Consider the following 26,802-nt stretch of genomic DNA (forward strand, 5'->3'; position numbering starts at 1 on the left):
GCGCTGTAGCTCAAGTGGTAGAGCGCTCGCCTTGAGCTGAAGAGCTGAGGGACAGCGCCCAGGCCCAGAGTTCAAGCCCCACGGCCGACCAAAAATAAATAAATAAATAAATAAAGGCTAGGCAAGAGCTCTATTAATACCTCTCCCTCCTCAAAAAGAAAATTAAAAACTAAAATACCAGCCATGGTGGTAGACACCTGTAATCCCAGCTACTCAGGAGGTGGAGTTACCAGGATCATTTGCCTGGGCAAAAGCACAAACCCTATCTGAAAAACAAACTGGCTCAAGCAGTGGAATGCTTGTCTAGAAAGAATGAGGTACTAAAAGCAATCCCCTACATAATAAGATGGAAGGAAGGAGGGAAAGGAAGGAAGGAAGGAGAGAGAAAGAAAAAGAAAGAAAGAAAGAGAAAAGGGAAGGAGGGAGGGAGGGAGGGAAGGGAGAAAGAGGGAGGAGGGAGGGAGGGAGCCAGCGAGAAGTTAGGCAGGCAGGCAAAAAGAAAAGAAACAACAAAACATTGAATATATTACCTGAGTGGCCTCTTTCAAATAATTGAATATGGTTACTTCCAAAGCAAATTCTTCACCTCTGATGACAGAGTAGGGAAGATTCAAAGAAATGAAAAATGGTTGGAAGGCTTGTAGCTGGAAGAAACACAGTAAGTACATGTTTATTCAAATAAAAATGTTACACATTAAGTACAGTTAAAAGCCTGTGAAGCTTATAATTCCATTTAGGGAGATCTACTCACTAAAATAACATTTTACTCCAAATGAATAACCCCAAATTGACTTGATGTGTTGTTTAGCTTAATAATCAACACTATATGACTTGATTTGTTGTTTAACATAATAATCAACTCTATATGACTTGATTTGTTGCTAACATAAGAATCAACACACTATAATAATAAGTGTTAGCCAGGAATCAGGCGCAGGCACCAGTCTTGAGTCTTTTATATGTACACATATGCATGTGCCTCCTCATGGGTGATCCAACTCTGAAACTGTGAAACTGACCTAGACCTGTAAGAAAGACAGAACCCTTCCTCCATCTCTGAAGCTGAGCCTGGATTACTGTAGGTCAATGATCTATCTGGTAGCAATACTGCCCTCTAGAGGTTTATTTGAAGATTTGCAGACTGGACATCTCACTGGCGTTAGCAGGGAAAGCCTGCAATACTCAGGATGGGCACAAATAACAAAGAATTATCTCAGCCAGGCACTATTGGCTCATGCCTGTAATCCTAGCTACTCAGGAGGCTGAGATCTGAGGACCACCATTCAAAGCCAACCAGGCAGGATCTCCCATTAACCATCAAAAAACCAGAAGTGGAGCTATGGTTCAAAGTGGTAGAGCACTAGTCTAGGATAGTCTTAGTAAAAGAGCACAATAGCTCAGTAGCTATATGCATATGACTATATGAAATGATGTTTAGTGAAATGAACTACAAGAAATGGGAACAAGAGGGGGTTTTTTCGTGTGTGTGTGTGTGTGTGTGTGTGTGTGTGTGCTGTTTGGAGGTTTTTTGTTGTTCTTGTTGTTATTGATCCTGTTATTCCCTATTGTCACAGTTTTTTATTCCTATACCCTTTGTCTCATTGATAAGTTTATCTGATTTGGGAAAGGGAGGGGAATCACAGAAACAATGGGACAAATTCTCCTATCCAAAGCTGTGTGTGTGTGTGTGTGTGTGTGTGTGTGTGTGTGTGTGTGTGTGTGTGTGTGTGTGTGTGGACTGTGTGCCGGTTCTGGGGCTGAGCCACCAGTACTCTGCTTCCTATCCAAATATTAATATGGACCTAATCCATTTAGCAATTTAATGCAAATCTCATTCTAAAATTTAAAAAGTTAAAAAGTAAAGGCAAAGATTCTCTGAACTATGATAAACAGCATAGCAATTTTTTTTAATCTGTTCAATGCCAAGTGCTAGTGGCTCATGCTTATAATCCTAGCTACTCAAGAGCTTAAGATCTGAAGATTGTGGTTCGAAGCCAGCCCAGGCAGCAAAGTACATGAAACTTATCTCCAACTAACCACCAGAAAACCAGGAGTGGAGCTGTGGCTCTAAGTGTGTAGAGTACTAGCCTTGAGTGAAAAACCTAAGGGACAGGCCTAGCCCCTGAGTTCAGTGTCCAGGACTGATAAAGAAAAAGTATCTGTTGAGTAGCTAAAAACATCTGTAGTTTCATAGCGCTCTGATACCTCCACTGGAGCGGTTGTGAGTCCAAGACCTAAGTCCTCAGAGATCACGAAGGCAGTGGCAACCCACGAAGTGATAGAATCTGGCACAGTAACTTCAAATTCCTGGAAAATCTTGGATCTGAAGTCAAGATAAACATCACAGTTACAAAGCCAAGAACTCATATAGATTCCAAAGTAAATCAACAGATTCAAAAACTATTTGGGAAATTTTTTTAATTTTTTATATCATATATCTAAATTTAAAACCATTTATCAGCCAGACGCCAATGGCTTATATCTATAAGCCTAGTGATTCAGGAAGCTGTGATATGGAGAACAGAGGTTAAAGCCAGCCTAGGCTGAAAGGTCTGAGAGACTCTAGCTCCAAAATAACCAGAAAAAAAAAAAAACAGAGCTGAAAGTATAGATCAAGTGGAAGAATACCAACAAGCAAGCAAACTAAGGCCTGGTAACTGGCACAAAAGGAAAAAATAAAGTGAGCACCAGTGGCTCTCATGTGTAATCCTAGCTACTCAGGAAGCTGAGATCTGAGGATTGCAGTTTGAAGCCAGCCCAGGCAGGAAAGTTCATAAAAGTCTTATTTCCAAATAGCTCCCAAAATAGTAATCCTTTTTTAAAAGAGCCAGAAATGAAGCTGTGGCTCAAGTAGTAGAATCCTAGCCTAGAGCAAAAAAAGCTCAGAGATAGTATCCAGGCCCTGAGTTCAAGCCTCAGGAAAGGGACACACACAAAAATAAATTAACTAATTAAAAATAACAATAACAAGCTGGGCGCTGGTGGCTCACGCCTGTAATCCTAGCTACTCAGGAGGCTGAGATCTGAGGATCGCGGTTCAAAGCCAGCCCGGGCAGGAGAGACCGTGAGACTCCTATCTCCAATAAACCACCAGAAAACCGGAAGTGGCGCTGTAGCTCAAGTGGTAGAGCGCTCGCGTTGAGCTGAAGAGCTGAGGGACAGCGCCCAGGCCCAGAGCTCAAGCCCCACGGCTGACAAAAATAAAAAATAAAAAAATAAATAAAAATAACAATAACAAGCTGGGCTGGGGCGACTGAACCTGTAATCAATCCAAGTTACTCAGGAGGCTGAGATCTGAGGATTATGGTTCAAAGCCAGCTCCGGCAGGAAAGTCTGTGAGACTTTTATCTCCACTAAACCACCAGAAAACCGGAAGTGGTGCTGTGGCTCAAGTGGTAGAGCACTTGTCTTGAACTGAAGAGCTGAGGGACAGCGCCCAAGCCCAGTGTTCAAGCCCCATGACCGACAAAAATTAAAATTAAAATTAAAAAATAACAACAATAATAAAATATAAGATAAAATAAAACTAGCACTAAAAAGTAGAAAAATAGATCTCATACTCTCAAGAAATAATTCATAATCAAGTCATAATACTGACCACTGACCACATTTAGTAAAATTTTTCTCTAGCATTTACTTCTTCAGATTGGCCACCATAATCTCATACATTTTATAGAATATAAATGACCACCACATTTTCATAAATTTTGTATAAAGAACAAACACATTTTCAAACTCTAATTTTATTCTATTTGTAGAAAAGTGTTTTTTCTGCATCCCTGCCTGTGCTAGGTTTGAGGGATCTTTTGTAATTTATCTTATTTCATGCATTGCTAAGTAGTGACTGTAAGACCCAGTGAGGATTTCATGATGTATCTGCTCAACTAGCCAGAAACATGAGTCACTGAGCTCCTTCATCCCATGTGCCCCTCCCGCTCTGGCTCATGGGGATGTGTGAGAAGCGGGTGCACCTGGCAATCCAGTCCAGAGGACCACAGGTACCCACTCCACAGCAGCAATTTTCTTCCAGCAAAAGCCATGAGCTGGGAGCCAGTAGCTCACTTTGTAATCTTAGCAACTTGGGAGGCTGAGATATGAGGATCACTGTTCAAATCTCCCCTGGGCAGAAAAAAAAACTCTTATGAACTAGCAAAAAGCAGGAAGTAGTGGTGTGGCCAAGGAATCATGCCCAGGCCCTCAGTTCAAGCCCTAGGACTAGGGAGGAAATACTTGAGACTTCAAAGAAATTAAAACCACCTTCTTTTCAAAAACAAAAAACAAAAGCCCTGTCTTAGCTGAGTACCGGTAATCCTAGATACTCAAGAGGCTGAGTGATATCTAGCTAGCCCATGCAGGAAAGCCCATGAGACTCTTATCTCCAATTATACCAAACAGCCAAAAGTGGAGCTGCGGTTCAAGTGGTAGAGCACCACTCTCTAGCAAAATTGTCAGGGACAGTGCTCAGGCCCTAGGACTAGCATAAACACACACAGATACACACACACACAAACACACACACACACACACACACACACACACAAATGCACAGGACTTAAGAACTTTATAAACTTTTACCCCATCTTGGTGTCCAGCCAAATCCAAGTCTCTGGAAAATGCTTTCTGACATGAGGAGTGCTCACAGAAGAGAAGTGACGTATATCCGCCAGGTCAAAATCCACCAGCTCGGCATCACTTTTGTCCACCTGCCACTCTGGATACTCTGCCATGTCATCTGGAAAACAACACAGGCAACAGTTAGGAAAACAGACCTTAGAGCAAATGAACCCAATCACCTCTTGGCCCAACAGGATTGGAGAATGTGTCTTGTCCAACCCTCTCAGTTGACACCGGAGAGGCCTGAGAGGCAGAGAACCCAAGTGATTTTCCAGAAGCATGTGGACAGTGACCTTCAAGTCACAAATGATCTTTAATGTTTCCTGTCTCTATGACCAATAACTGAAAACCTGCTTGTAGTCCAGTAGCTTTAAAAGGTGTTTCTAACTTGAACTTTTCAAGATAAATCACAATCAGGCATCGGTGACTCTCGTCTATCATCCTAGCTACTCAGGAGGCTGAGATCTGAGTATCACAGTTCAAAACCAGCTTGGGGAAGAAAGTCTGTGAGACTCTCTTATCTCCAATTAACTAGCAAAAAGGCAGCAGTGGACCCATGGCTCAGTGTTAGAGGAAAAAGTCAAATGAGAGCATGAGGTTCTGAATTCAAACCCCAGTACTGGCAAAATAATAATAACAATGATAATGATGATGATGATGATGATGTTAAATCACATTATAAAATCCTCCTATAATTTTTTTCTCTCCCATAGGGATTGAACACAGAGCTTCATGCTTGCAAAGTAAGTGCTCTACAACTTGAGCCATGTCTCCAACCCTTTTTGCATTGGTTATTTTTGAGGTAAAATCTTGCTCTGTGCCTGGGCTGACCACTCTCACTGCACCCACTCCTCCTATTGGTGCCTCCCAGTAATTGGGATGGCAGGTGTGCCCCACTTCCCCCACACACACCCCAGCTGTCTGTCTCAAAGAACTTTTAAGCCAGGCACCAGTGGCTCATACCTGTAATCCTAACTACTCAGGAGGCTGGGATCTGAGGATCACAGTTCAAAGCCAGCCCAAGCAGGAAAATCCATGAGACTCTTATCTCCAATTAACCACTAGAAAACCAGAAGTGGTGCTGTGGCTCAAGTGGTAGAGTGCCCGCCTTGAGCTAAAGAGCTCAAAGACAGTGCCTAAGCCTAGAATTCAAGCCCCATGATGAACAAAAAAAGAAGAGGAAGAGGAAGGGGAAGGGGAAGGGGAAGGGGAAAGAAGAAGAGGAGGAGGAGGAAGAAGAAGAACAACAACAACTACTATTACTACTACTACTACTTTTATCCCTGGGCTAGTCTCGAACCACAATCCCCCAGCCTCCATATCCCAAATAACTAGTATTACACATCATCTATAATTTTTCAACTCTTCTTTTTAGCTCCTTCACACTGATTACCACCAGCTACGCCAGGCATGGGTGCTACCAGTTTACTTTAGTTTTTAATTTAAAAAAAAATAGGTGCTGGGAAGGTGGCTCAGTGGTAGAGCGCTTGCCTTGCATGCAGAGGGTCCTGGGTTCAATTTCTTAGCACCACATAAACAGAAAAAAAAAGCTGTAAGTGGCTCTGTGGCTCAAGTGGTAGAGCGCTAGCCTTGAGCTGAAGAGCTGAGGGACAGCACCCAGGCCCAGAGTTTAGGCCCCATGGCCAACCAAAAAAAAAAAAAAATATATATATATATATATATATATAGCCATACAGACTTTAGATCATCCATTGTCATTTTTCCAACATTTCTGTAGATCTAAAATTAACTCAAAATAAATTGTAATGAAGATGGCACTGTAATAAGAGCCAAGGATACAAAAGTGAATATAAAGAGCTCTATTTATAGTCTATGGAGAGGGACAAATAGAAAATCATAATGCATAAAACAACTAATATGGGACTGGAAGTGTGGTTTATGTGGTAAAGCCTCCAGCAAGAGCAATAGGCCCTGAGTTCAAGCCCCAGTACACACACACACACACACACACACACACACACACACACACACACACACCAAAAAAGACCATCTCATACAGAAAATAAATAAGCAAAGCACACATATGTCCAGATTGTGATAATGAGTTTATGTAAAAGTAGCATAAAAGAGAAGAAAAAGAAATGGTTGGGTTTGGATTTTGAAATATTAAGTGTGCTATTTAGGATTTTGACTTCATCTTTGAAATGATGATCCAGTGATAGTACTAAAATAAATTACAAACATAACTTGGCCCATGTTTTCATTTTTTAGTTGGTTGGTTTTGAAACAGAATGCGGCTATGTAGCTCAGGCTATTCTCAAAGTCACAATCATGATTTTTTTGTTTCATTTTGTTTTTGTCAGTGGTGAGAATTGAACTCATGGCCTGGGGGCTGTCCTTGAGCTCTTTTTTGTTCAGGGCTAGCATGCTACCACTTTGAGCCACAGAGCCACTTCTGGCTTTCTGGTATGAGATAAGAGTCTCACATATTTTTCTGCCCAAGCTGGCTTTGAATCCCCATCCTCAGATCTCAGCCTCCTGAATAGCTAGGATTACAGACATGAGCCACAGGCACCAGGCTTAACTAACTTTTTATAAGATAACTCTGACTAAAGTAGAAACAATGGCTTGGAGCTGGGCTACAGGGGAAGCTGAGAAGCAGAGAGTTGGAAGGGTAAGACAAGGTCCAACGAGACCCTACTGAGAGCCAAATAGCAGGCAGAGATGAGGAGGGAACTGACTCAGAACAATTCTGCTATCTCCGCATTAAATGTCCTCTATACTTGTAGCATGCTGGAGCTCACATTGTTACCCTTACCACAGGCCTCTGGGTTAGCCCCTTTAGGTCAAGTTGAAGTCCCCATTGCTTTACACATCAATGCAATGACTGGGGCTGGGAAGGTGGCTCAGTGGTAGAGTGCTCTCCTTGCATGCATGAGGCCTTGGTTTCGATTCCTCAACACCACATACAGAGAAAAAGCCGGAAGTGGCACTGTGGCTCAAGTGATAGAGTGCTCACCTTGAGCTGAAGAGCTCAGGGACAGTGCCCAGGCCCAGAGTTCAAGCTCCATGACCAACCAAAAAAAAAATCAATTGTGATCACATGCCAGAATGTTTAGCATCAGCTAAACACTGTTCATTATCTACTGAACGATTCATGATCCAAATCGAAGGAATACATTGAAAGGAAACTTGCAAAATCGTAAGTGCCAAACATATGATATGCATTTTGAGTTGCTGAAACAGTATGTGTGTGTGTGTGTGAGAGAGAGAGAGAGAGAGAGAGAGATTGCATTTGTAGCTTCCTCATGCTGGGTAATTCAATGGCTTTAAGATACAAATCCCTAAAAATCCTATATGACATGTAATATTATTAACTCAATATTACAGGTAGAAACTAGAGGTTAGGAGAGTTTAATTAATTTTCCTAAGGCCATAACACCAGGATTGAAAGCCAGGAGTATATGATAGCAAATCCCTTTCTTAGCCACTATGCTATGTCACCTATCAGAAAAAGAAAGGAAAGAATTAAGGTTAAGTTCTGGAGGGAAATCTGAGTAGATTTCACTACCCCAGATGAAATCATAGGGATTCAGGAAACTGTATTAATTGGTCAAGAGAGTGAGAGGAAGGAAGGAAGGAAGGGAGAGAGAGGGGAGAGGGAGAGAGAGAGAGGTGAGGGGAGAGAGACAGAGACAGAGAGGGAGACAGAGAGAGAGATGCATGAGATCCTCAGCACCACATAAGCAGAAAAAAACTGGAAGTGGCGCTGTGGCTTAAGTGGTAAAGCATTATCCTTGAGTTGAAGAGCTGAGGGACAGTGCCCAGGCCTAGAGTTAAGGACCCATGACCAACCAAAAGAGAGAGAGAGAGAGAGGGAGAGAGAGAGAGAGGGAGAGAGAGAGAGAGAGAAAGAGAGAGAGACTACTTTGTGGCATGAGGACTGTTTTCTAAGTGAACATCGAAAAGCTAATGAATATAACTACTGTTGCTCCTTTCAACTAATTCCAAATGAATAGTATGGTTTTCCATACAAGTTGGAACCACAAGATCTTTCCATATGTCCAAAAATATAAGCACCTCAAAGAGTTACAGGAAACAAATGAAAAGCGTTGATTTCAAAGATGTCAATAGGTGGCCCGGATATGATTCCATCTGCAGCCAATTCCAAACATTTTAGGACATAATATCCACAATACTACAAGAAAGTATCCATAGCTCAGTGGTACAGTGCTTGCCCAGCATGCACTGGATCCTAAGTTCAATCCCAGAAATACAAACAAACTCAAAATAAAATAAAGCTGGGGCACCCAGCTGTGCTGTGGAAGGGTCACTATGTAGCCTGCTACACATGAGTTCAAGGGCAGCCTGGGATACATACTGAGACTACAGCTCAAAAAAGGAAAGTGCCAGGCACTGGTGGTTCACATCTGCAAGCCGAGCAACCCAGGAGGCAGAGATCTGAGGATACAGTTGAAAGACAGCCGGGGCTCCAGAAAACCATAAGTGGAATTGTGGCTTGAAGTGGTATAACATTAGCCTTGAGCAAAAGAGCTCAGGGACAGTGCCCAGGCCCCAAGTTCAAGCCCCATGACTGAGGGGGAAAAAAGGAAAAAGGAAACAGAAGGAGGAAGGGGAGAGAAGGAGAGGGAAATTTATGCATACTTATATGTAATATTAACAGTACAGTGTAAACCACAAATATTCTACAAGCATATTTGCCAATTTTACTTACAAACACCGTCAATATAATCTTTCACGAGATTTGCATCTGTCAATACCCAGAGACCACATTCCTAGAGGAAAAAAACATATTTTTAAATCAGTTTAAAGACAATAAAATTTTGTTTAAAAGCAAGAATCAAAATTTAAGTGTTCTATAATCACACAAATCTCTAAGTCTAGACTAGCTCTTGCTCGTTCTGTCTCTCCTTTTTCTGTGTTCCTCTGTGTATCTCTCTCCCCTCCTTCCTTCCTTCTGTTCTTCTCTTTCTCTTTTCCATGCCTATGCATTGTTTATAACAGCCATTTCAAGGTCAAAGAAAGGAACATAAAGGAAATAAAATATTTAGTGGCAATTCCTTTCATCTCTGCAATGATAAATTGTTCCACTTGATTTCAAAACTGATTTACTCTCATTTCAGTTCCCCAATGACAATTAACTCTGAAAGCATTTGTTATTGTGAAAGACAGGTAATACCTTTCCAATTGTCTAGCAAAGCAAACATACCTGAAAGACAGCAAAAGAATTCACGTACATGCCCAAATAATATCCGGTGTTATAAAACTCCAATTCGTGGATGACCTACAAAGAAGGTAAAACACACAGAATGAGAAGATACATGTCAGCCTATTCTGCTTTTCCTCATGTTTCCTGAAACACGACAAAAGACTCACAGATAACTCTATGTGATGTTCATTACAGCATTTCTCCCAATAATCAAAGGGCAAAAAAATCATAAAAGTGCCTGTCCATCACCAGGTGATTAGATAAGCAAAATATGGTGTATACATATACGATGCAATACTATTCAGCCACAAAAAAAATTGATGTTCCAATACAACCTGGACAAGCCTTGAAAACTTACTGTGTTAAGTAAAATCAACCAGATAAAAAATGCCACTTACATCACATATGTAGAATAGACAAAATATTAGAAATAGTTTAGAGATTACAAAGATTGGGTCAGGGGAATGGGAACTACTGTTTGATGGTTACAAAGTCTCTATTTGGGGTAATGAAAGAGTTTTGGAAATAGTGGCCGTGATCATACAACATTGTAAGGTAATTAATGTGACTGAATTACATATAGAAAATGTAAACTTTATGGTTTATGTTTATTACTGGATTAGATAAACTAAGCTATTACAATGTCATAGGCAATCATTGCTACTTCTCCCCATTTACTTTATCATTAGCCAGATAAACTGAGACAAAGGCAGGATTCAAATCCATGGAAGAAGCCAGGTGCTGTTGGCTTACACCTATAGTATGTGCTACTCAAGAGGCTGAGAGCTGAGGATCAAGGCTGGAAGCCATCCCAGGCAGACGCTCTTAGTCCAATTAACCAGCAAAAAGTCAAACCAGAGGCATCGTTCAAGTGGTAGAGCTCCAGATCTAATTCAGCAAGTGTAAGGCCCTGAGTTCAAGCTCTGGTGCTGGCACAAAAAAATAAAAATAAAATAAAATAATGAAAGGAGCTATGTACAAACTGAACAGGGCCTTTCTAGCATAAAATTAGATACTTCCCACCACTGTTACTGCTACACTAACAATATCCAAAGTACATAAACATGATGCTAGAAGAAATACTAAAAGAAAATAATAGATGGGCTGCAGGCTGGTGGCCCACACCTCTAATCCTTGCTACTCAGGAAGCTGAGCTCTGAGGATCACAATTCAAAGCTAGCCTGTGCAGGAAAGTCCTTAAAGCTCTAATCTCCAATTAACTACAAAAAGCCAGAAGTAGAGCCATGGCTTAAGTGGTAGAGAACTAGCTTTGAGCACAAAAGCTCAGGACCAGTGCCCAGGCTAGAGTTCAATCCCCAGGACCAGCACCAAAAGAGAGAGGGAGAGGGAAAAATAATAGAAGGGGCCAACAGAAAAATCTTGTAGTGCCTGTAAGCTGGCAAAGTAAGTCAGCCCATATAAGGGAGAGAAGTTTCCAGTTTCCATGCCTTAACAGCAATTTTGGATGCATGAAGGTCAGCGTCCACTCAAATCAGGCACAAGTTGGGAAGCAACAGTAGCTATTCCGTAAGAGACCCTCTTCTTCTCCCTCCCTCAATAAAAGGTCCTGACCAAGGCTGCTTCGGGCTGGGGATGGGAGGACTCTTGTCTGCAAGGCATTTCTGGAAGGCCTGGAGAACCCGAATTATCCTTTACCATCCACCAGGCTCCCGGCACCCCACAGAAACTAAAGAAGAAAGGAGGAAGTCAACAGTGTCTATTATCATGGGCTCCTGACTCTGCTCCAAAGGCAACTCTGGAGAAACAAGAAAGCCCACTGGAAAGCCAGATGCATGGAAAGGCAAGACGGCAGGAAATGTGGGGGACATCTTGAATTAAAGCTGTGGATGATGTCAGTCTGAGGCAGAAGACAGCTCAAGAGGGACAGTCAGTAGACTGAGCATGGGTTTGTTTTAGTTTTGTTTATGGGGGGGAGGGGTGTCAGACCTAGGTCTTAAACTCAGGGCTTGGGCACTGTTCCTAATTTTTTTTCTTTTCTTTTCTTCACCTCCCTTTCCCCACGGCTAACACTCTACCTACCATTTGAGCTACAACTTCACGTCTGGGTTTGGAGTAGTTTACTGGAAATAAAGAGTCTCACAGAGTTTCCTGCCAAGGCTGGCTTCAAACCAAGATCCTCAGATCTCAACCTCCTGAGTAGCTAGGATTACAAATGTGAGCCAAAGCACCCAGCTCTGTGTGTGTGTGTGTGTGTGTGTGTGTGTGTGCGCGCGCGCGCGCGCGCATCAGTCCTGGGGCTTGAACTCCATAACTGGTGCTGTGGTTCAAAAGACAGAGCACTAGCCTTGAGCACAATAGTTCAGGGACAGTACCTAGACCAGCATAAGAAAAAATAATAATAATGCTAGATGAAGGTATGCCTTAAATCTGATGACTAGTGACCTTATCAGAAGATGGTTATGTGAAAACAGAAAGACACAAACACGCAGGGGAGAAGGCCAGGTGACAATGGGACAGCAATGTGGCCGTAATGGCAGCTGGCGGGAAGCCCGCAGAAGCATGGAGGGCTGGGAAGACAACGCGGAGCCTCCGAGGGAGGGCACCCGGCTCCCATCTTCACTGTAGACTCCAGGACTCCAGAACTGACACAATACACTTCTGTTTCTATGTGAAAATAATTTTATAGCTTCAATCTCCAGTACTTTAAGAACTTGTTTTGCTGCTGTTGTTGTTGTTGGGGGGAGGGCATATTTTTTTTATCAGTCCTGGGGCTTGAACTAAGGTCCTGCGCACTGTCCCCAAGCTTTTCTGCTCAAGACTGGCACTCTACCACTTTGAGCCACGCTCTACTTCCAGTTTTCTGGTAGTTAACTGGAGAGAACAGTCTCAAGGACCTTCCTGCCCTAGCTGGCTTCAAACCATGAGCCTCATCTTAGTATCTAGGTTTACAGATATGAGCCACCAGTGCCTGGCTAAATGTTATTTTTACTTGACATATTAAATACAAAATTGTTGGGGTTGGAGGCATGGCTCAGGTGGTATAGCACCAGCCAATGAGTGAAAGCATCAGGGACCAAGTTCAAGGCCTAGTCTTAAACAAAAATTACCTATTATTTAGGTATCAATGTAGTGCTTCCATAAATGTATTATACAAAGCTTAAATCAGGTTAAGCAATTATTTCCTTGAACATTTGACCTAGGCGGTATATTATAATCGATAGTCACCCTACTGAGTTTATACGTAACCATTATTATAGTTATCTAATAATAGATAATCAAGGGGCTGGGAATGTGGCTTACTGGTAGAATGCTTGCCTAGCATGCATTAAGATTCCTCAGTACCACATACACAGAAAAAGCCAGAAGTGGCACTGTGGCTCAAGTGGTAGAGTGCTAGTCTTGAGCAAAAGAAGCTCGGGGACAGTATCAGGCCCTGAGTTCAAGCCCCAGCACTGGCAAAAAAAAAAAAGATAATCGAGTTATTCTCATGGACCCAAAGCTCAGCTTGCACTGTACTCAACCTCAGCCCTTCCCCCACCCACGGGAACCCGCACGCCACTCTCAAGTTCCATGATATCAACTCTATAGGTTCCAAGCCCAATACTCGGCTTTCCATGCCTGACTTCTCTCACTGAACATGGTGGTCTCTATTTCCATCCATGCTGCCACAAAGGATGGATTTCATTCATTTGTGGCTGGCTAGTATCTCCTTGTGTGTACAGGCATCAGTTGGACAATCTGGTTGTTTCCATCTCTTGGCTATTGTGATTAGAGGCATGAACATGAGAGCAGATATCTGACACGCTGATTTGATTTGTTTTGGATACAGATACAGAACTGGAGCACAGAGACGTTTTCTTAATTCTCAACAGTTTCCATGCTATTTCCATGACAGCTGCATTCATTTACATTCCTACCAAAAGGGTTTTCATTTCTCCACAACCTTGACAGGACTAGCTATCTTCAACTGGTTGAACTATAGCCAGTCTTAGAGTGTAATTTCTTAGTACTTCCTTGAGTGTCAAAGATCAAAATACAGTATAAAAATGGGTGAAAAGCTGGGCGCCGGTGACTCATGCCTGTAATCCTAGCTACTCAGGAGGCTGAGATCTGAGGATCACGGTTCAAAGCCAGCCCAGGCAAGGAAAGTCCGTGAGACTCTTATCTCCAATAAACCACTAGAAAACCGGAAGTGGTGCTGTGGCTCAAGTGGTAGAGTGCTCACCTTGAGCTGAAGAGCTGAGGGACAGCGCCCAAGCCCAGAGTTCAAGCCCCACGACTGACCCCTCCCCCCCAAAAAATGGGTGAAAACTCTGGGCAGCAAGCATATCTTTTTTGTGGGTGGGTCTGGTCCTGGGGTTTGAACTCCACTTCTCGTTTAATTGGAGATAAGAGCCTCATGGACTTTCCTGCTCAGGCTGGTTTCAAACCTCAGTCCTCAGATCTCAGCCTCCTTAGCCAGGATTACAGTGTAAGCTGCAGGATCCTGGCTAGCATACCTTTTTTTTTTTTTAATGTATATATTTTGGGAGTAGAATGTAATGTTTTGAACCCTGCATATATTATGGAATGATTAAATATAAGTAATTAACATATCCATCATCTCAGATTTTTACCATTTTGTTAAGACCATTTAAAATCTACTCTTTTACAGATAGATAGATAGATATACCAGTCTTGGATCTTGAACTCAGGACCTATATACTGTCCCTGAGCTTTTTTATTTAAGGCTAATTCTCTACCACTTGAGCCACAGCTCCACTTCCAGCTTTTCCATTGCTTAATTGGAGATAAGAGTCTCATGGGCTTTGAACCACAATCCTCAGATCTCAACCTTCTGAGTAGCTAGGATTACAGGCATGAGCCACTGGTGTGCAGCTGTTCTTTAGCAATTTTTTGAATATACAATACATTATTTCTAACTGCACTCTCCATGTTAAATTTAGACCTCCAGAACATATTCTTTCTCCCTAATTTTAAGCGGCATTTCTCATGTAAGACAGAGAAGACTAATAAGCTTCTCCTAGCTGAACCAACGGAAGCTTCGCTGTGAATTTGCTTCTACATGCAAGGAATTCATGAATATAAATAAATGCAATGTTGAAAATGGAAGTACCAGGGTATTGTTTTTTCTCCTTTAATATGTATTTTCATAACAATAAAAATGTCAACTCACATTTTCCATTGTAATATCATTTGAGGCATTCATCAGATTCACGCTTTTGTCAACAGCTACAATCCCAACTATAGAATCCGGCTGTGTCACAGAGATTCTAAGAGACACTTTCTCAGATGGCTCAGCATTCGCCTTACTCCAAAATAATTTTATCTAAGAAGACAAAAAACAAGGCTTATTTCAATCTTTGTGTGTGTGTGTGTATGCTGGTACTAGAACTTGAACCCATGGCTGCCCCCTCTCATTTTGCTTTTTCAGTCAAGGCTGATTCTCTACCCCTTGAGCCACAGATGAACTTCCAGCTTTTTGGTGGTTAATCAGAAATAAGACTCATGGACTTTTCTGCCTAGGCTGGCTTTGAACCCTGGTCCTCAATCTCAGCTTCCTGAATAGCTAGGATTACAGGTCTCAAACCAGTACCCACCAAAATTAATTCTTTATCTCATTTATTTTTTAAAAATTTATGAAAAAGCAAGGGAAGGGGTGACACTGTCCAAAAAGAAATGTACTCTTTGTCTGACTTATATAACTGTAACCCCTTTGTGTATCACCTTTATAAGAACAATAAGTAAATAAAAATTACTTGAAAGGTATGCTAATATTCTCTGCTTCTTCTGTGTATCATACACATTGTTTCCAGCTTTACAAAAAACTCCACCCTGAATATCACACACAAAGCATCCAATTTAGTGAAAAATTAGCCTGTGGTATTTTCTAGCTAATGAAATAGACACACCAAAGGCCAGCTCTCTCCCACAAACATCCTGCCCACCTGCTCACACCATTACCTGTGGCCACTGCAAATTCCAGGCCAGAGAAAAAGTGACTCAACTATGTGAAAAACCCTGAAATGGTTTCATGGATTTGAGGTAAAACCAAGCAGGTGTCAGCAGCTCATACCTGTAATCTTAGCCATTCACGGGGTTGAGCTCTGAGGATTGAGGTTTAAAGCCAATCTAGGCAGAAGAGCCCATGATTCTTATCTCCAATTAACCACCAAAAAACAAAGAGCAGAAGTGGAGGTATGGCTCAAATAGTAGAGCAGCAGCCTTGAGCCAAAAAAAGCCAAATGAGTTCATGATAGCCCTGAGTTTGAGCACTAGGACCAGCACAAAACTTATACAATCATTAAGATACAAAACCAAAAGAGATTCACAGTATCAACCAATATGAATTGTACTCATAGACTGATATGTTGAATTAAAACCCTTTTGTACAAGCACTTTAAGGCTAACAAAAATAATTTAAGCTAGGTGCTGGTGGCTCACACCTATAATCCTAGCTACTTAGGAGGCTGAGATCAGAGGATCACCGTTCAAACCAGCCTGGGCAGGAAAGTCTGTGAGACTCTTATCTCCAGAAAACTGGAAGTGGAGTTGTGGCTCAAAGTGGTAGAGTGCTAGTCTTGAGCAAAATAGCTCAGAGACCACACCCAGGCCTGAGTTTAAGCCCCATGACCAACAAAAAAATAATTTAATGGGGTTGGAGGTGTGGCTCAATTGGTAGAGCACCAGCCAATGAGCAAAGTGTTAGGTACTGAGTTAGAGTCCCAGTATTGGGACAAAAAAGTTTTTAATTGGGGGTGCGGGGTTGGGGGGAGGAGGATGGGAAGGGGAAACAAAGAAGGAGGCTACAATGCTTGATAAGAAATGTACTCATTATCTTGCCCATGTAATTGTAACTCCTCTGTACAGTATTTTCACAATAAAAAAGAAAAAGAAGTTTTTAAATAAAAGTCTCATAAGTCCCCATAATTATACACATGAAAATGAATAAGTAATAACTAAATATGAAGTGGTTTAACCATAATTCTACAGGGGGCTGACAGAAATTTCTAAGTAATAGGGTTTATGGTAGTTTTGTGAAGAAATGTATTGCTCAGATCTCACTAATATAAAGTTTTCTTTTAAGCCTTCATTGCCCTTAAATCTTACCTTATTTTTAAAAACAAGTTGGACAGGAATTTTCAAAACATCATTTATAATTTCCCCATCATCTTCAACATAATATACTATGATACAGGCCTTTGGAGCCCAAGAAAGTTCTGGTGTTAGAGAGAAGGTGGTTGAGTTTTGTTTGCCTACCGCCACCAACTGTCCCTTGGATACAACCTGGAAAAACAGTAGCTGAATTTAATTTCACAGTAAAGTCACTTGGATCTAAATTAAAGTCACAATTGTTTTGCATGCATTTTAAACATAAACACAAATTCTTAAACTAGCTTCAAAGCCTTTTCCAATGCTAGAGATCAGACAGTGTATAAACTAAAGAGTCCATTATAAAATCAATACAACCTGAGGCTGGGAAGGTGGCTGAGTGATAGAGTGCATGCATGAGGTCCTGGGTTCGATTCCTCAGCACCACATAAGCAGAAAAAGCCAGAAGTGGGGCTGTGCCTCAAGTGGTAGAGCACTAGCCTTGAGCTGAAGAGCTGAGGGACAGCACCCAGGCCCAGAGTTCAAGCCCCTCAACTAACAAAAAATAATAATAATAATAAAATAAATAAATAAAATCAATGCAACCTCTGTACAGTATCTTTACAATAAAAAATATTTTAAAAATAGATTTAAAACAATGCAATTCTGATGGAAATAATAGTGACTTCATAGTTTAAAAATCAGTATCTTTAGTGGTGCTATGGCTCAAAGTGGTAGAAAAATCAGTATCTTTGCTATGAGCCATTGGATCATGCCTATAATCCTAGCTACTCAGGAGGCTAAGATCTGAGGATAGCAGGTCAAAGCCAGCCCAGGTAGGAAAGCCCATGACTCTTCTCTCCAATTAACCAGCAAAAAAAAAAGAGCCAAAGTGGAGCTGTGGTTCAAATGACAGAGCACTAGCCTTGAGCAAAAATGCTCAAGGATAGCACCTAGGCCCTGAGTTCAAACTCCAAAACTGGCACACAAAAAAAATCAGGTTTTTTTTTTTGTTTTGGGTTTTGTTTCTTTGGGGGTCAGTTGTGGGGCCTGAACTCAGGGCCTGGCCACTGTCCCTCAGCTCTTCAGCTCAAGGCTAGTGCCCTACCACTTGAGCCACAGCACCACTTCCGGCTTTTTTCTGCTTATGTAGTGGTGAGGAGTCGAACCCAGGACCTCATGCATACAAGACAAGCGCTCTACCACTGAGCAAACTTCCCAGCCCCAAATCAATATCTTTTAATCCTCAATTTTCAACTGATAGGTGCTATTTGTACACATATATGGAATACAATGCACACTTCAAGACATGTATGCAATGTGCAATGACCAGATAAGGGCATACTCATCCCCAACGCATTCAACATTTCTTTGTGTTGGGCAAAAATAAGGGGTTTTTGTTTTGGTTTGGTTTGTTTTAGGGAGACAATATTGGGGCTTGAACGCGGGACCTTGCACACTTCTTAGTTTTTTCACTCAAGACTGGTACACTACTTCCATAGCATATCCATAGTTCTACTTCCTGGCTTTGGGTGCTTAATTGGAGATAAGAATCTTACAGCCTTTCCTGCCAGGGATGGTTTCAAACCACAATACTCAGATCTTAGCCTCCTGAGTAGCTAGGATTACAGGCAGAGTCACCAACAATTGATTCTAAGAATCAGGTTTTGATAACGAGGAATACATGACTCCTCTAGGCAGATTAGATAACTTCTCCTTCTTGTATGTTAGAACTTTCTACAATGCATGTATATTGCTTATTTCATAGCAATTCAAATTTTACACATAATGTAGTATTTAATTATCTTAAATTGAAAATTTAGGTACTTTTTTAAAAAAATAGATTTGGTTTATAATGTAAAAAGAACAGACTAACTTGAGCCAAAAATCTCAAGACAAGCCAGGCGCTGGTGGCTCACGCCTGTAATCCTAGCTACTCAAGGAGGCTGAGATCTGAGGATCACGGTTCAAAGCCAGCCTGGGCAGGAAACCCATGAGACTCTTTCTCTTTTTTTGGGGGGGGCGTCCGGTTGTGGGGCTTGAACTCTGGGCCTGGGCACTGTCTCTCAGCTCTTCAGCTCAAGGCTAGCGCTCTACTACTTGAGCCACAGCACCACTTCTGGCTTTTTTCTTTTTGCTTATGTGGTGCTGAGGAATCGAACCCAGGGCCTCAGGCATGCAAGGCAAGTGCTCTACCACTGAGCCATCTTCCCAGCCTCCATGAGACTCTTATCTCCAGTAAACCACCAGAAAACCAGAAGTGGCACTGTGTCTCAAGTGGTAGAGCGCTCTTCCTTGAGCTGAAGAGCCCAGAGTTCAAGCCCCAGGACCGACCAAAAAAAAAAAGTCTTAGGACAGCATTGGAGCCTTAAGTTCAAGGCCCAGGATCAGCACCAAAAATAAATAAATAAATAAGAATAGCACTTTTTAAAAAATTAGAAATTTAGAGTAGACATGAAATGCCTTGAGATTAAGGTGATTCTCTAACAGCTCTGGGGTTCGAGTCTGGGAGAAATTACCAGATAGCTAAATTCCTTCAGTTGTTTGTTGCCGCTCACCACCAACTCAAAAGGTGATCCCACCTAAGAAAGTAAATTTTGATTAGTATGTACATATCAATGGCAAGGGAGTCTCCTGCTATTATAGTTTGCAAGTGAGTCATAAGCGTTACCTTTACGTTTTCATCTCTCATTTTTAGCTGAATGTATGTCTTACTAGGAGACATAAACATATCATGAACCGCCATGTGACCAACACTGTCCAGAAAATAAGCCTATAACCAAACAAAGAAAGCTTTAAACTTCCATCTCGAGAAAAGATGTTACCTGCTGAGTAATTGCTGAAACCCAGGTCACCTTCACCTTTTCTTTTAATTCACCAGACATTGGCTCTTCATCATTTTATAGCTTCTGCTATAAAGAATCTGATCATTTTTAGGCCAAGGGTCATGGCACACACCTATAATCCTCACTCCTCAGGAAGCAGAGAAAGGGAGGATTGTAGATTAATGCCAGCCTCACTTTAAAAAAAAAAAATTCCTAAGATCTCATTTCAACCAATAAGACAGGCGTGGTAGCGCATGGTTGTCATGCGCACTAAGTAGCAGGATAGTGGTCTGAGATTAGCTCCAAGCTAAAACTCAAAATAATTAAGGCAAAAGAGGGCTGAGGTATGACTTAAGTGGTAAAGAGCCTGCCAACAAGACAGATGCTTTGAGTCCAAGTTTCAGTCCTGCAGAAATAAAGAATCTGATAGTTTTTTAATATGGGGGAAAGGCGCTTATTCCGTACTCTGGAGGGGAAAAGTACAGCCCTAACTTATTTCAGAAACAAAAATATTTTATGAGAGTTCACTGTAAGAATAAAGTAAAATAAAAGATCCTTTCTTTCTCTCTACAACACATGTTCAAGCAAAAAACCTTGCCATCCCCACTCAATTCGCCAATGTTAAGAGTAAAAATCACAGGTGAGTGCCAGTGACCCACGCTTGTAGTCCTATCTTCTCCAGAGGCTGAGATCTGAGGATCATGGTTCAAAGTCAGCCTGTGCAGAAATGTCCGCGAGACCTTTATCCCCCCACATGAACCACTAGAAAATTGGAAGTGGCCCTGTGGCTCAAATGGTAGAGCGCTCACCTTGATCTGAAGAGCTCGGGGACAGCATCCAGGCTCAAGTTCAAGCCCCACAACCAACAGAAAAAAAATAAATAAATAAGTAAAAATCATCTGAGCATGGTGGACCAAGCCTGTAACCAGAACACTTCAACAGCTAAAGCTTCAAGTTCAAGGCCAAGGCCAACCTGGGCTGCATATTAAAATCCTATCTCAAAAATTAAAGAAATAAAAATAAAAATCAGAGACAGCCGGGTACTGTGGGTAATCCTAGCTACTCAGGAGGCTGAGATCTGGGGATCCCAGTTCAAACCCAGCCCAGGTAGGAAAGTCTGTGAAGACTCTTATCGCCAGAAAACCAGAAGTGGCGCTGTTGGATGTTGCTGGCTCCTATCTGTAACCCTAGTTACTCAGGAGACTGAGACACAGAGGATCACAGCTGCACACTAGCCCAAGTAAAACCTGCACAAGAGTCCATCTCAAGCAATATGTATCCATGGGCGGCATGCATCTGGTAGCCTCACTACAGGGGAAAACATAAATAGGAAGATGACAGTACCACCCAGCCTGAGCAAAAGAAGGAAAGCCTTCCTCAATATTAACAAGAGCAAGCCAGATACATCTGGAATCCTGAGCTACTCAGAAGTCTGAGACCCGGAGGATCGAATCCTCTAGCTGGGGCAGAAAAGTCTGCAAGGCTTCGTTTCCAATTAACAGTCAAAATGCCAGCATGGAAGTGTGGCTCACATCAGAGCACCAACAGTAAGAAAGCCAAGTGCAAACACAAGCTCTCAGTTCAAACCCCAATACCAACACAAACAGATACATGCAAAAATAAACAGATAACCAGAGCAAAAAGGGGCAGAGGAGTGGATCAAGTGGTAAAGCACCTGCCTAGCAAGCACGAACCTCTGAGTTCAAACTCCAGTAGCAATTTAAAAAAAAAAAATCAAATAGGGCCAGGTGCTGGTGGCTCACGCCTGTAATCCTAGCTACTCAGGAGGCTGAGATCTGAGGATTGCAGTTCAAAACCAGCCTGTGCAGGAAAGTCCATGAGACTCTTATCTCCAATAAACCACCAAAAAATTGACACTGTGGTTCAAGTGACAGAGCGCTCACCTTGAGCTGAAGAGCTGAGGGACAGTGCCCAGGCCCAGAGTTCAAGTCCCATGACAGACAGAAAAAAAAAAAGAATAAAAGAAAAGTAATAGGAATGGTGAGGGTTTCTCAGATGAACCATTGTAGGAAAAAGCATCAAGCAAAGGTATGATAGACATATATAGATATATATTATATACAGGTATATGTATATATATAGGTGTGTATACACTTATATATATACATGCCGGTATACTTTATACATAGTCTACATATTGTATAGATACTATGTACATGCTGTATATAGTATATATAGTATAGGTATACATAGTATATCTAGTACATATATATAGTACATACTATGTACATATATGTGTGTGACAAAATGCAATTTCAAATGTCTGAAAAAATCAACTTGGACGAGTTTTTCAGGACCTCCTCCATTGTATCCTTTGTTATATTTCTGTATTTTTCTCTGCTCCTCAAATTCAAGTTTCAGGAAGACATCCTCACTCACTGAGTTACATCTAGCATTTTTCTTCACTTTGTGAAGGACACACGTGGCACCTTTAATCGGAGCTCGCTGGAGTCATCCAGGATGGGGAATTCGATCTTGAAGATTCCGTTTGGGGGGAGAGTGTAGTTCCTATGCTGGACCGTGTCTGACTCCCTGGCCCCACCACTCCAGGGATTGCTACTGCTCTTCTGCGTCACTGTGATCAGCACCGGATTCCTCCTTTCCTCAAGGGTCAGCTGATGGCCATCAGAGCGCGTGACCTTCACCTAGTCGTCAAAACCAGAGACTTCTCAAAATAGGTATCAAGAAAAGCAAAACCTATTAGTTCATTGGCCCAGCAGTAAAGCTCTTTTTTCTTTATGGTGTTGGTAATCGAGTTTGAACTCAGGGCTTCTGCTCCTGCTTGGCCTTTTCTGCTCAAGGCCGGAGCTCTACTACTTGAGACACAACTCCACTTCCAGCTTTTTTGCTAGTTAATTGGCGATAAGAGCCTCATGTGCTTTCTTGCCCAGACTAACTTCGAACTGTGATAGTCAGATCTCAGCCTCCTGAGTAGCTAGGATTACAGGAATGCCCTGTGAAACTCCTGACCAGTATTGGCTGTACCCTCTTCAAGACCCTTCTACTAGTAAAAGCTTCAAGGTAACAATCCACATAAAACCCAAAATGGGGGCTGGGAAGGTGGCTCAGTGGTAGAGCGCTTGCCTTGCATGCCTGAGACCATGGGTTCGACTCCTCACCACCACATAAGCAAAAAGAAAAAAGCCGCAAGTGGCACTGTGGCTCAAGTGGTAGAGTGCTAGCCTTGAGCTGAAGAGCTGAGGGACAGAGCCCAGGCCCAGAGTTCAAGCTCCACGACCAGACCAAAAATAAATAAATAAATAAAACCCAAAATGACCAGTCAAACAAACTTCCAGGAAAATATTTTGTTGGTAGCTGGTACCGGTGGCTCATGCCTGTAATCCTAGCTACTCAAGAGGCTGAGATCTGAGGATTGCAGCTCGAAACCAGCTTGGGCAGGAAAGTTGGTAAGATTCATTTCAAATAAAGTACTCAGAAAGAGCCAGAAGTGGAGTTGTGGCTTAAGTAGTAGAGAGCTATTTTTTTTGTAGGTCTTGGGGCTTGAACTCAGGGCCTGGGCACTGTCCCTGAGCTTTTCTGTGCTCAAGGATAGCACTCTACCACTTGAGCCACAGCATCACTTCTGACTTTTTCTGTGTACATGGTACCGAGGAATCAAACCCAGGGCCTCATGCATGCTAGCAAGCACTCTACCACCAAGCCACATTCCCAGCCCTACAGTGCTATTCTTGAGCACAAAAAGTTCAGTGACAGAGTCCAGGCCTTGAGTTTAAGGTCTCCCAGGCCCACCCCCAACCCCATATACACATATACACATATACACATATACACATATACAGATAGTTGTTACTAGGTAATACTTTTTTTAGAAAAATTAGACAAAGTTCATTTGGAAACAATTCTACTTGCATCACATATGTAAAGAAGAAAAGTAACTACCTATGTCAGGCCATCATCCTTTTAATAATTCAATTCTGTAATTCAATTTACATTGACCACTAGTTCATTAAGAACCCATATGATCACTTTATCTGTCTGATGACAGATAATTGAGCATAAATTTTGGAAGAAACCCTAAATATACAATGTCCCTTCCCTTGTCAAATTTACTGCTATGGACCAGTGATAAATACAACAACTTACAGTGGCCGTGAAGTTGAGAGCTGGTTTCAAGACAGTGGCATAGTCAAAAAATTCTAGGATGTAATCATGCTGCTTGAAAAACACATTGGCGCTTGCATTTCTTGATATACCTATTTGGGGAATTACACCATGTAGAATTCAAAAGCAGTATTTCATCTTCCTCCCACCTGAGCCCAAGCTACTCACCAGAAGTATGTAAGGAGATCAAGCCTCCAGAGCACAAAAGCTGTGTGTCCACACTGGCTTTGATACCACGAAAACCAGTATCAGCCCAGCCCATCACATTCTCCACCCACTCCTGAGCATTGCTACCACCCTCTCCACACACACCCTCAGTACAGGAGACCCAACAGAAAATAGCCACAAGTGGGGCTTTGCTCTCTATACTGAAATAGTAACAGGTCCAAGAATTTTTTTTTTAGTACGAGGGTTTGAACTCAGGAACTTGAGCCTCCTCGGCAGACGATCACTTCAACACACCCCTAACCTTTTGCTGTTGTTGTTGTGTTTGTTGTCATTGTTCATTTTTCCTTTGTTTTTTGTTTGGCAGAGGGAGGAGTTTGCTGGTCCTGGGGCTTGAACTCAGGGCCTGGGCACTGTCTCTGAGCTTCTTCTGCTCAAGGCTAGTACTCTACCACTTGAGCCACAGAGCCATTTCCAGCTTTTGGGGTAGTTTAGTGGAGATAAGAGTCTCACAGCTTTCCTGCCCTGACTGGCTTCATATTGCAATCCTCAGATCTCAGCCTCCTGAGTAGCTAGGATTAGAGGTGTGAGATTCCTTTTTAAAAAGGCACCATCTAGAAAGAAACAGTTTCGAACTGTTTCTTTGTGTTTGTGTGTGCGCGCGCGTGTATGTGCACACGCACACTAGTACTACTGCTTGAACTCAGGGCCTTTCACTGTTGCTGTGCTATTTCTCATTCAAGACTGGAGCTCTACCACTTGAGCCACATCTTCACTTCTGGCCTTTTGCTGGTTAAGTGGATAAGAACCTCTTGGCTGTATCTGCTGGGCTGGCTTTGAATTATAATCCTCAGATCTCAGTCTCGAGGGTAGCTAGGAACATAGGTTGACCACCAGCACTCAGATTAACTGATTTTTTTGTTGTTGTTTTTAGAAACATGCAGAAGAAAAGAAAACCTGAAAACTATTCCAAGTCGTTGTCACATGACTGAAGCACAGACTTTGCTTTTATTATGAAATCATCTCTCCAGGCAAACTGACGTTCAGTTTGACAACATTCGGTGGAAGGGCTGGAGAGCTGGGGCAGATGGCCGAGAACAATGGACAAGGTGACATAGATCTGGAAATGCACTGGACTCACAGACTGGCATGCTGAATTGAACCTCTCTGTACAACTACCTCAAGATAATGTAAGACAATGAATTGCTACTCCATAACCTGGTGAGAAAAGCTAGTGAAAGTGTAGCTACAGCAAGAGAGGAAAGAGCAACAGCACAGGAAACAGTGACCCCTCGAGTTCCAAGCCCACAAACCTGTCAGAGACTCTGTCACTGTGGCAAGAATTTCTACTGGCCCCGGCGTGGGTAAATCCACGTGCTCCAGGTGCTCGTTGGAAAAATCCATGACCTTTTGCATCTCTTCATCATTAAAAGAGAAGTTGGCAGATCCGTGTATCTGTTTTGTATAAAAGTTTGATTTTTACTTGTTCATGTTAGGGATTCATTTGAACTCCAGAAATACACTAAGTCACAAGATACAGTTGGCTCCAATTGAATCATTTAAGTGGATAAAGTCACACTTATCAATTCTGAAAAGCTCTTGATTTTTTTTATAGTCCACGTTTGTTAATTTGATACAAGATCTTACTTTTAGAAAGGAAAAAAAAACTGTTTAAATTTTCCCCATGATCAGTTATAAAATACCTTCAAAAGTTGTCATGTACCAGTGGTGTCATGTACCAGTGGCTCACTCCTGTAATCCTAGCTACTCAGGAGACTGAGATCTGAGGATCACAGTTCAAAGCCAGCTCAGGCCAAAAGGTCTGGGAGACAGGAAGTTGAACTGTAGCTTTATTGGTAGACTGCCAGCCAGTCTTGGGCAAAAAAGATAAGGGATAGCACCCAGGCCTGAGTTCAAACCCTAGTACTGATATGCACACACACACATACATACACACACACACACACACACACACACACACACACACCTGCAAATTACCTTAAATTGTTTTGTAATATTTTTCTTCTCTCCCCAAAAGGACAAAGGTAAAAATGTAAGCAATACTTCTCCTTTCACTGGCTTCCCATATGTATACCTAAAAAACAATGAACAGAATTGGTGAAAGGAAGGTAGGTAGGTAGATAGATAGATAGATAGATAGATAGATAGATAGATAGATAGATAGGATAGAAATCTATACACATATTTATGTTAGAGAAATACAAAGAAAAAATGACATTCATAGCATACAACACAAAAAATAATATGTTAAATTAATAAGAATTGTGTCATATATTATAATAATTTAATAATATATATTATATATTGTATATTGTGAATATTATATTATATAATGTATTATGATATATTATATAATACATTAATATCATAATATGTTAATATGACAACATACTAATATGATCATACATAAATTTCATAAAATACATCAATATAAAAATCATCATGTACACTAATATCATAAAAGCATACTTTTTCTAGCTTTGTTATTTAGAATGTTAGGATGCTGTGATTAACCTCGTGAGAATTACCGACTTATTGAGAACCATGTTTCATAGGGCCATTTACCCATACCTTTAGCACACAAAGCTCCGCTGATTTTCCAATACAATTTCCAGAAATTGATCTATTTGTTATTGTTACTGCATGTTTGTCTGCTGGATTTTTTTTTTTTGGGTCCGGTCATGGGGCCTGAACTTGGGGCCTGGGCACTGTCCCTCAGCTCTTCAGCTCAAGGCTAGCACTCTACCACTTGAGCCACAGCGCCACTTCCAGCTTTTTTCTTTTTGCTTA

General features: G+C 41.7%; 1 protein-coding gene across 1 annotated transcript in view; it reads right to left on the reverse strand.

Annotated features, from left to right (window-relative positions):
• The window catches only part of Cd109 (CD109 molecule), a 108,270-nt gene that overhangs the window by 35,639 nt on the left and 45,829 nt on the right, over nt 1-26,802 (reverse strand). Inside the window, exons 8-20 of the mRNA XM_013035290.1 lie at nt 25,990-26,086; nt 25,305-25,446; nt 23,809-23,918; nt 22,134-22,349; nt 19,530-19,631; nt 19,378-19,440; nt 16,877-17,053; nt 14,943-15,095; nt 9,806-9,880; nt 9,311-9,371; nt 4,576-4,732; nt 2,206-2,323; nt 531-644 (exon numbers count right to left, since the gene is read on the reverse strand). Coding sequence (XP_012890744.1) covers nt 531-644; nt 2,206-2,323; nt 4,576-4,732; nt 9,311-9,371; nt 9,806-9,880; nt 14,943-15,095; nt 16,877-17,053; nt 19,378-19,440; nt 19,530-19,631; nt 22,134-22,349; nt 23,809-23,918; nt 25,305-25,446; nt 25,990-26,086 — 1,585 coding nt within the window. The remainder of the gene's footprint in view (nt 1-530; nt 645-2,205; nt 2,324-4,575; nt 4,733-9,310; nt 9,372-9,805; nt 9,881-14,942; nt 15,096-16,876; nt 17,054-19,377; nt 19,441-19,529; nt 19,632-22,133; nt 22,350-23,808; nt 23,919-25,304; nt 25,447-25,989; nt 26,087-26,802) is intronic.

This window comes from Dipodomys ordii, unplaced genomic scaffold, assembly GCF_000151885.1.
Source record: "Dipodomys ordii isolate 6190 unplaced genomic scaffold, Dord_2.0 Scaffold208, whole genome shotgun sequence".
In the NCBI taxonomy this organism is placed as follows: Eukaryota; Metazoa; Chordata; class Mammalia; order Rodentia; family Heteromyidae; genus Dipodomys; species Dipodomys ordii.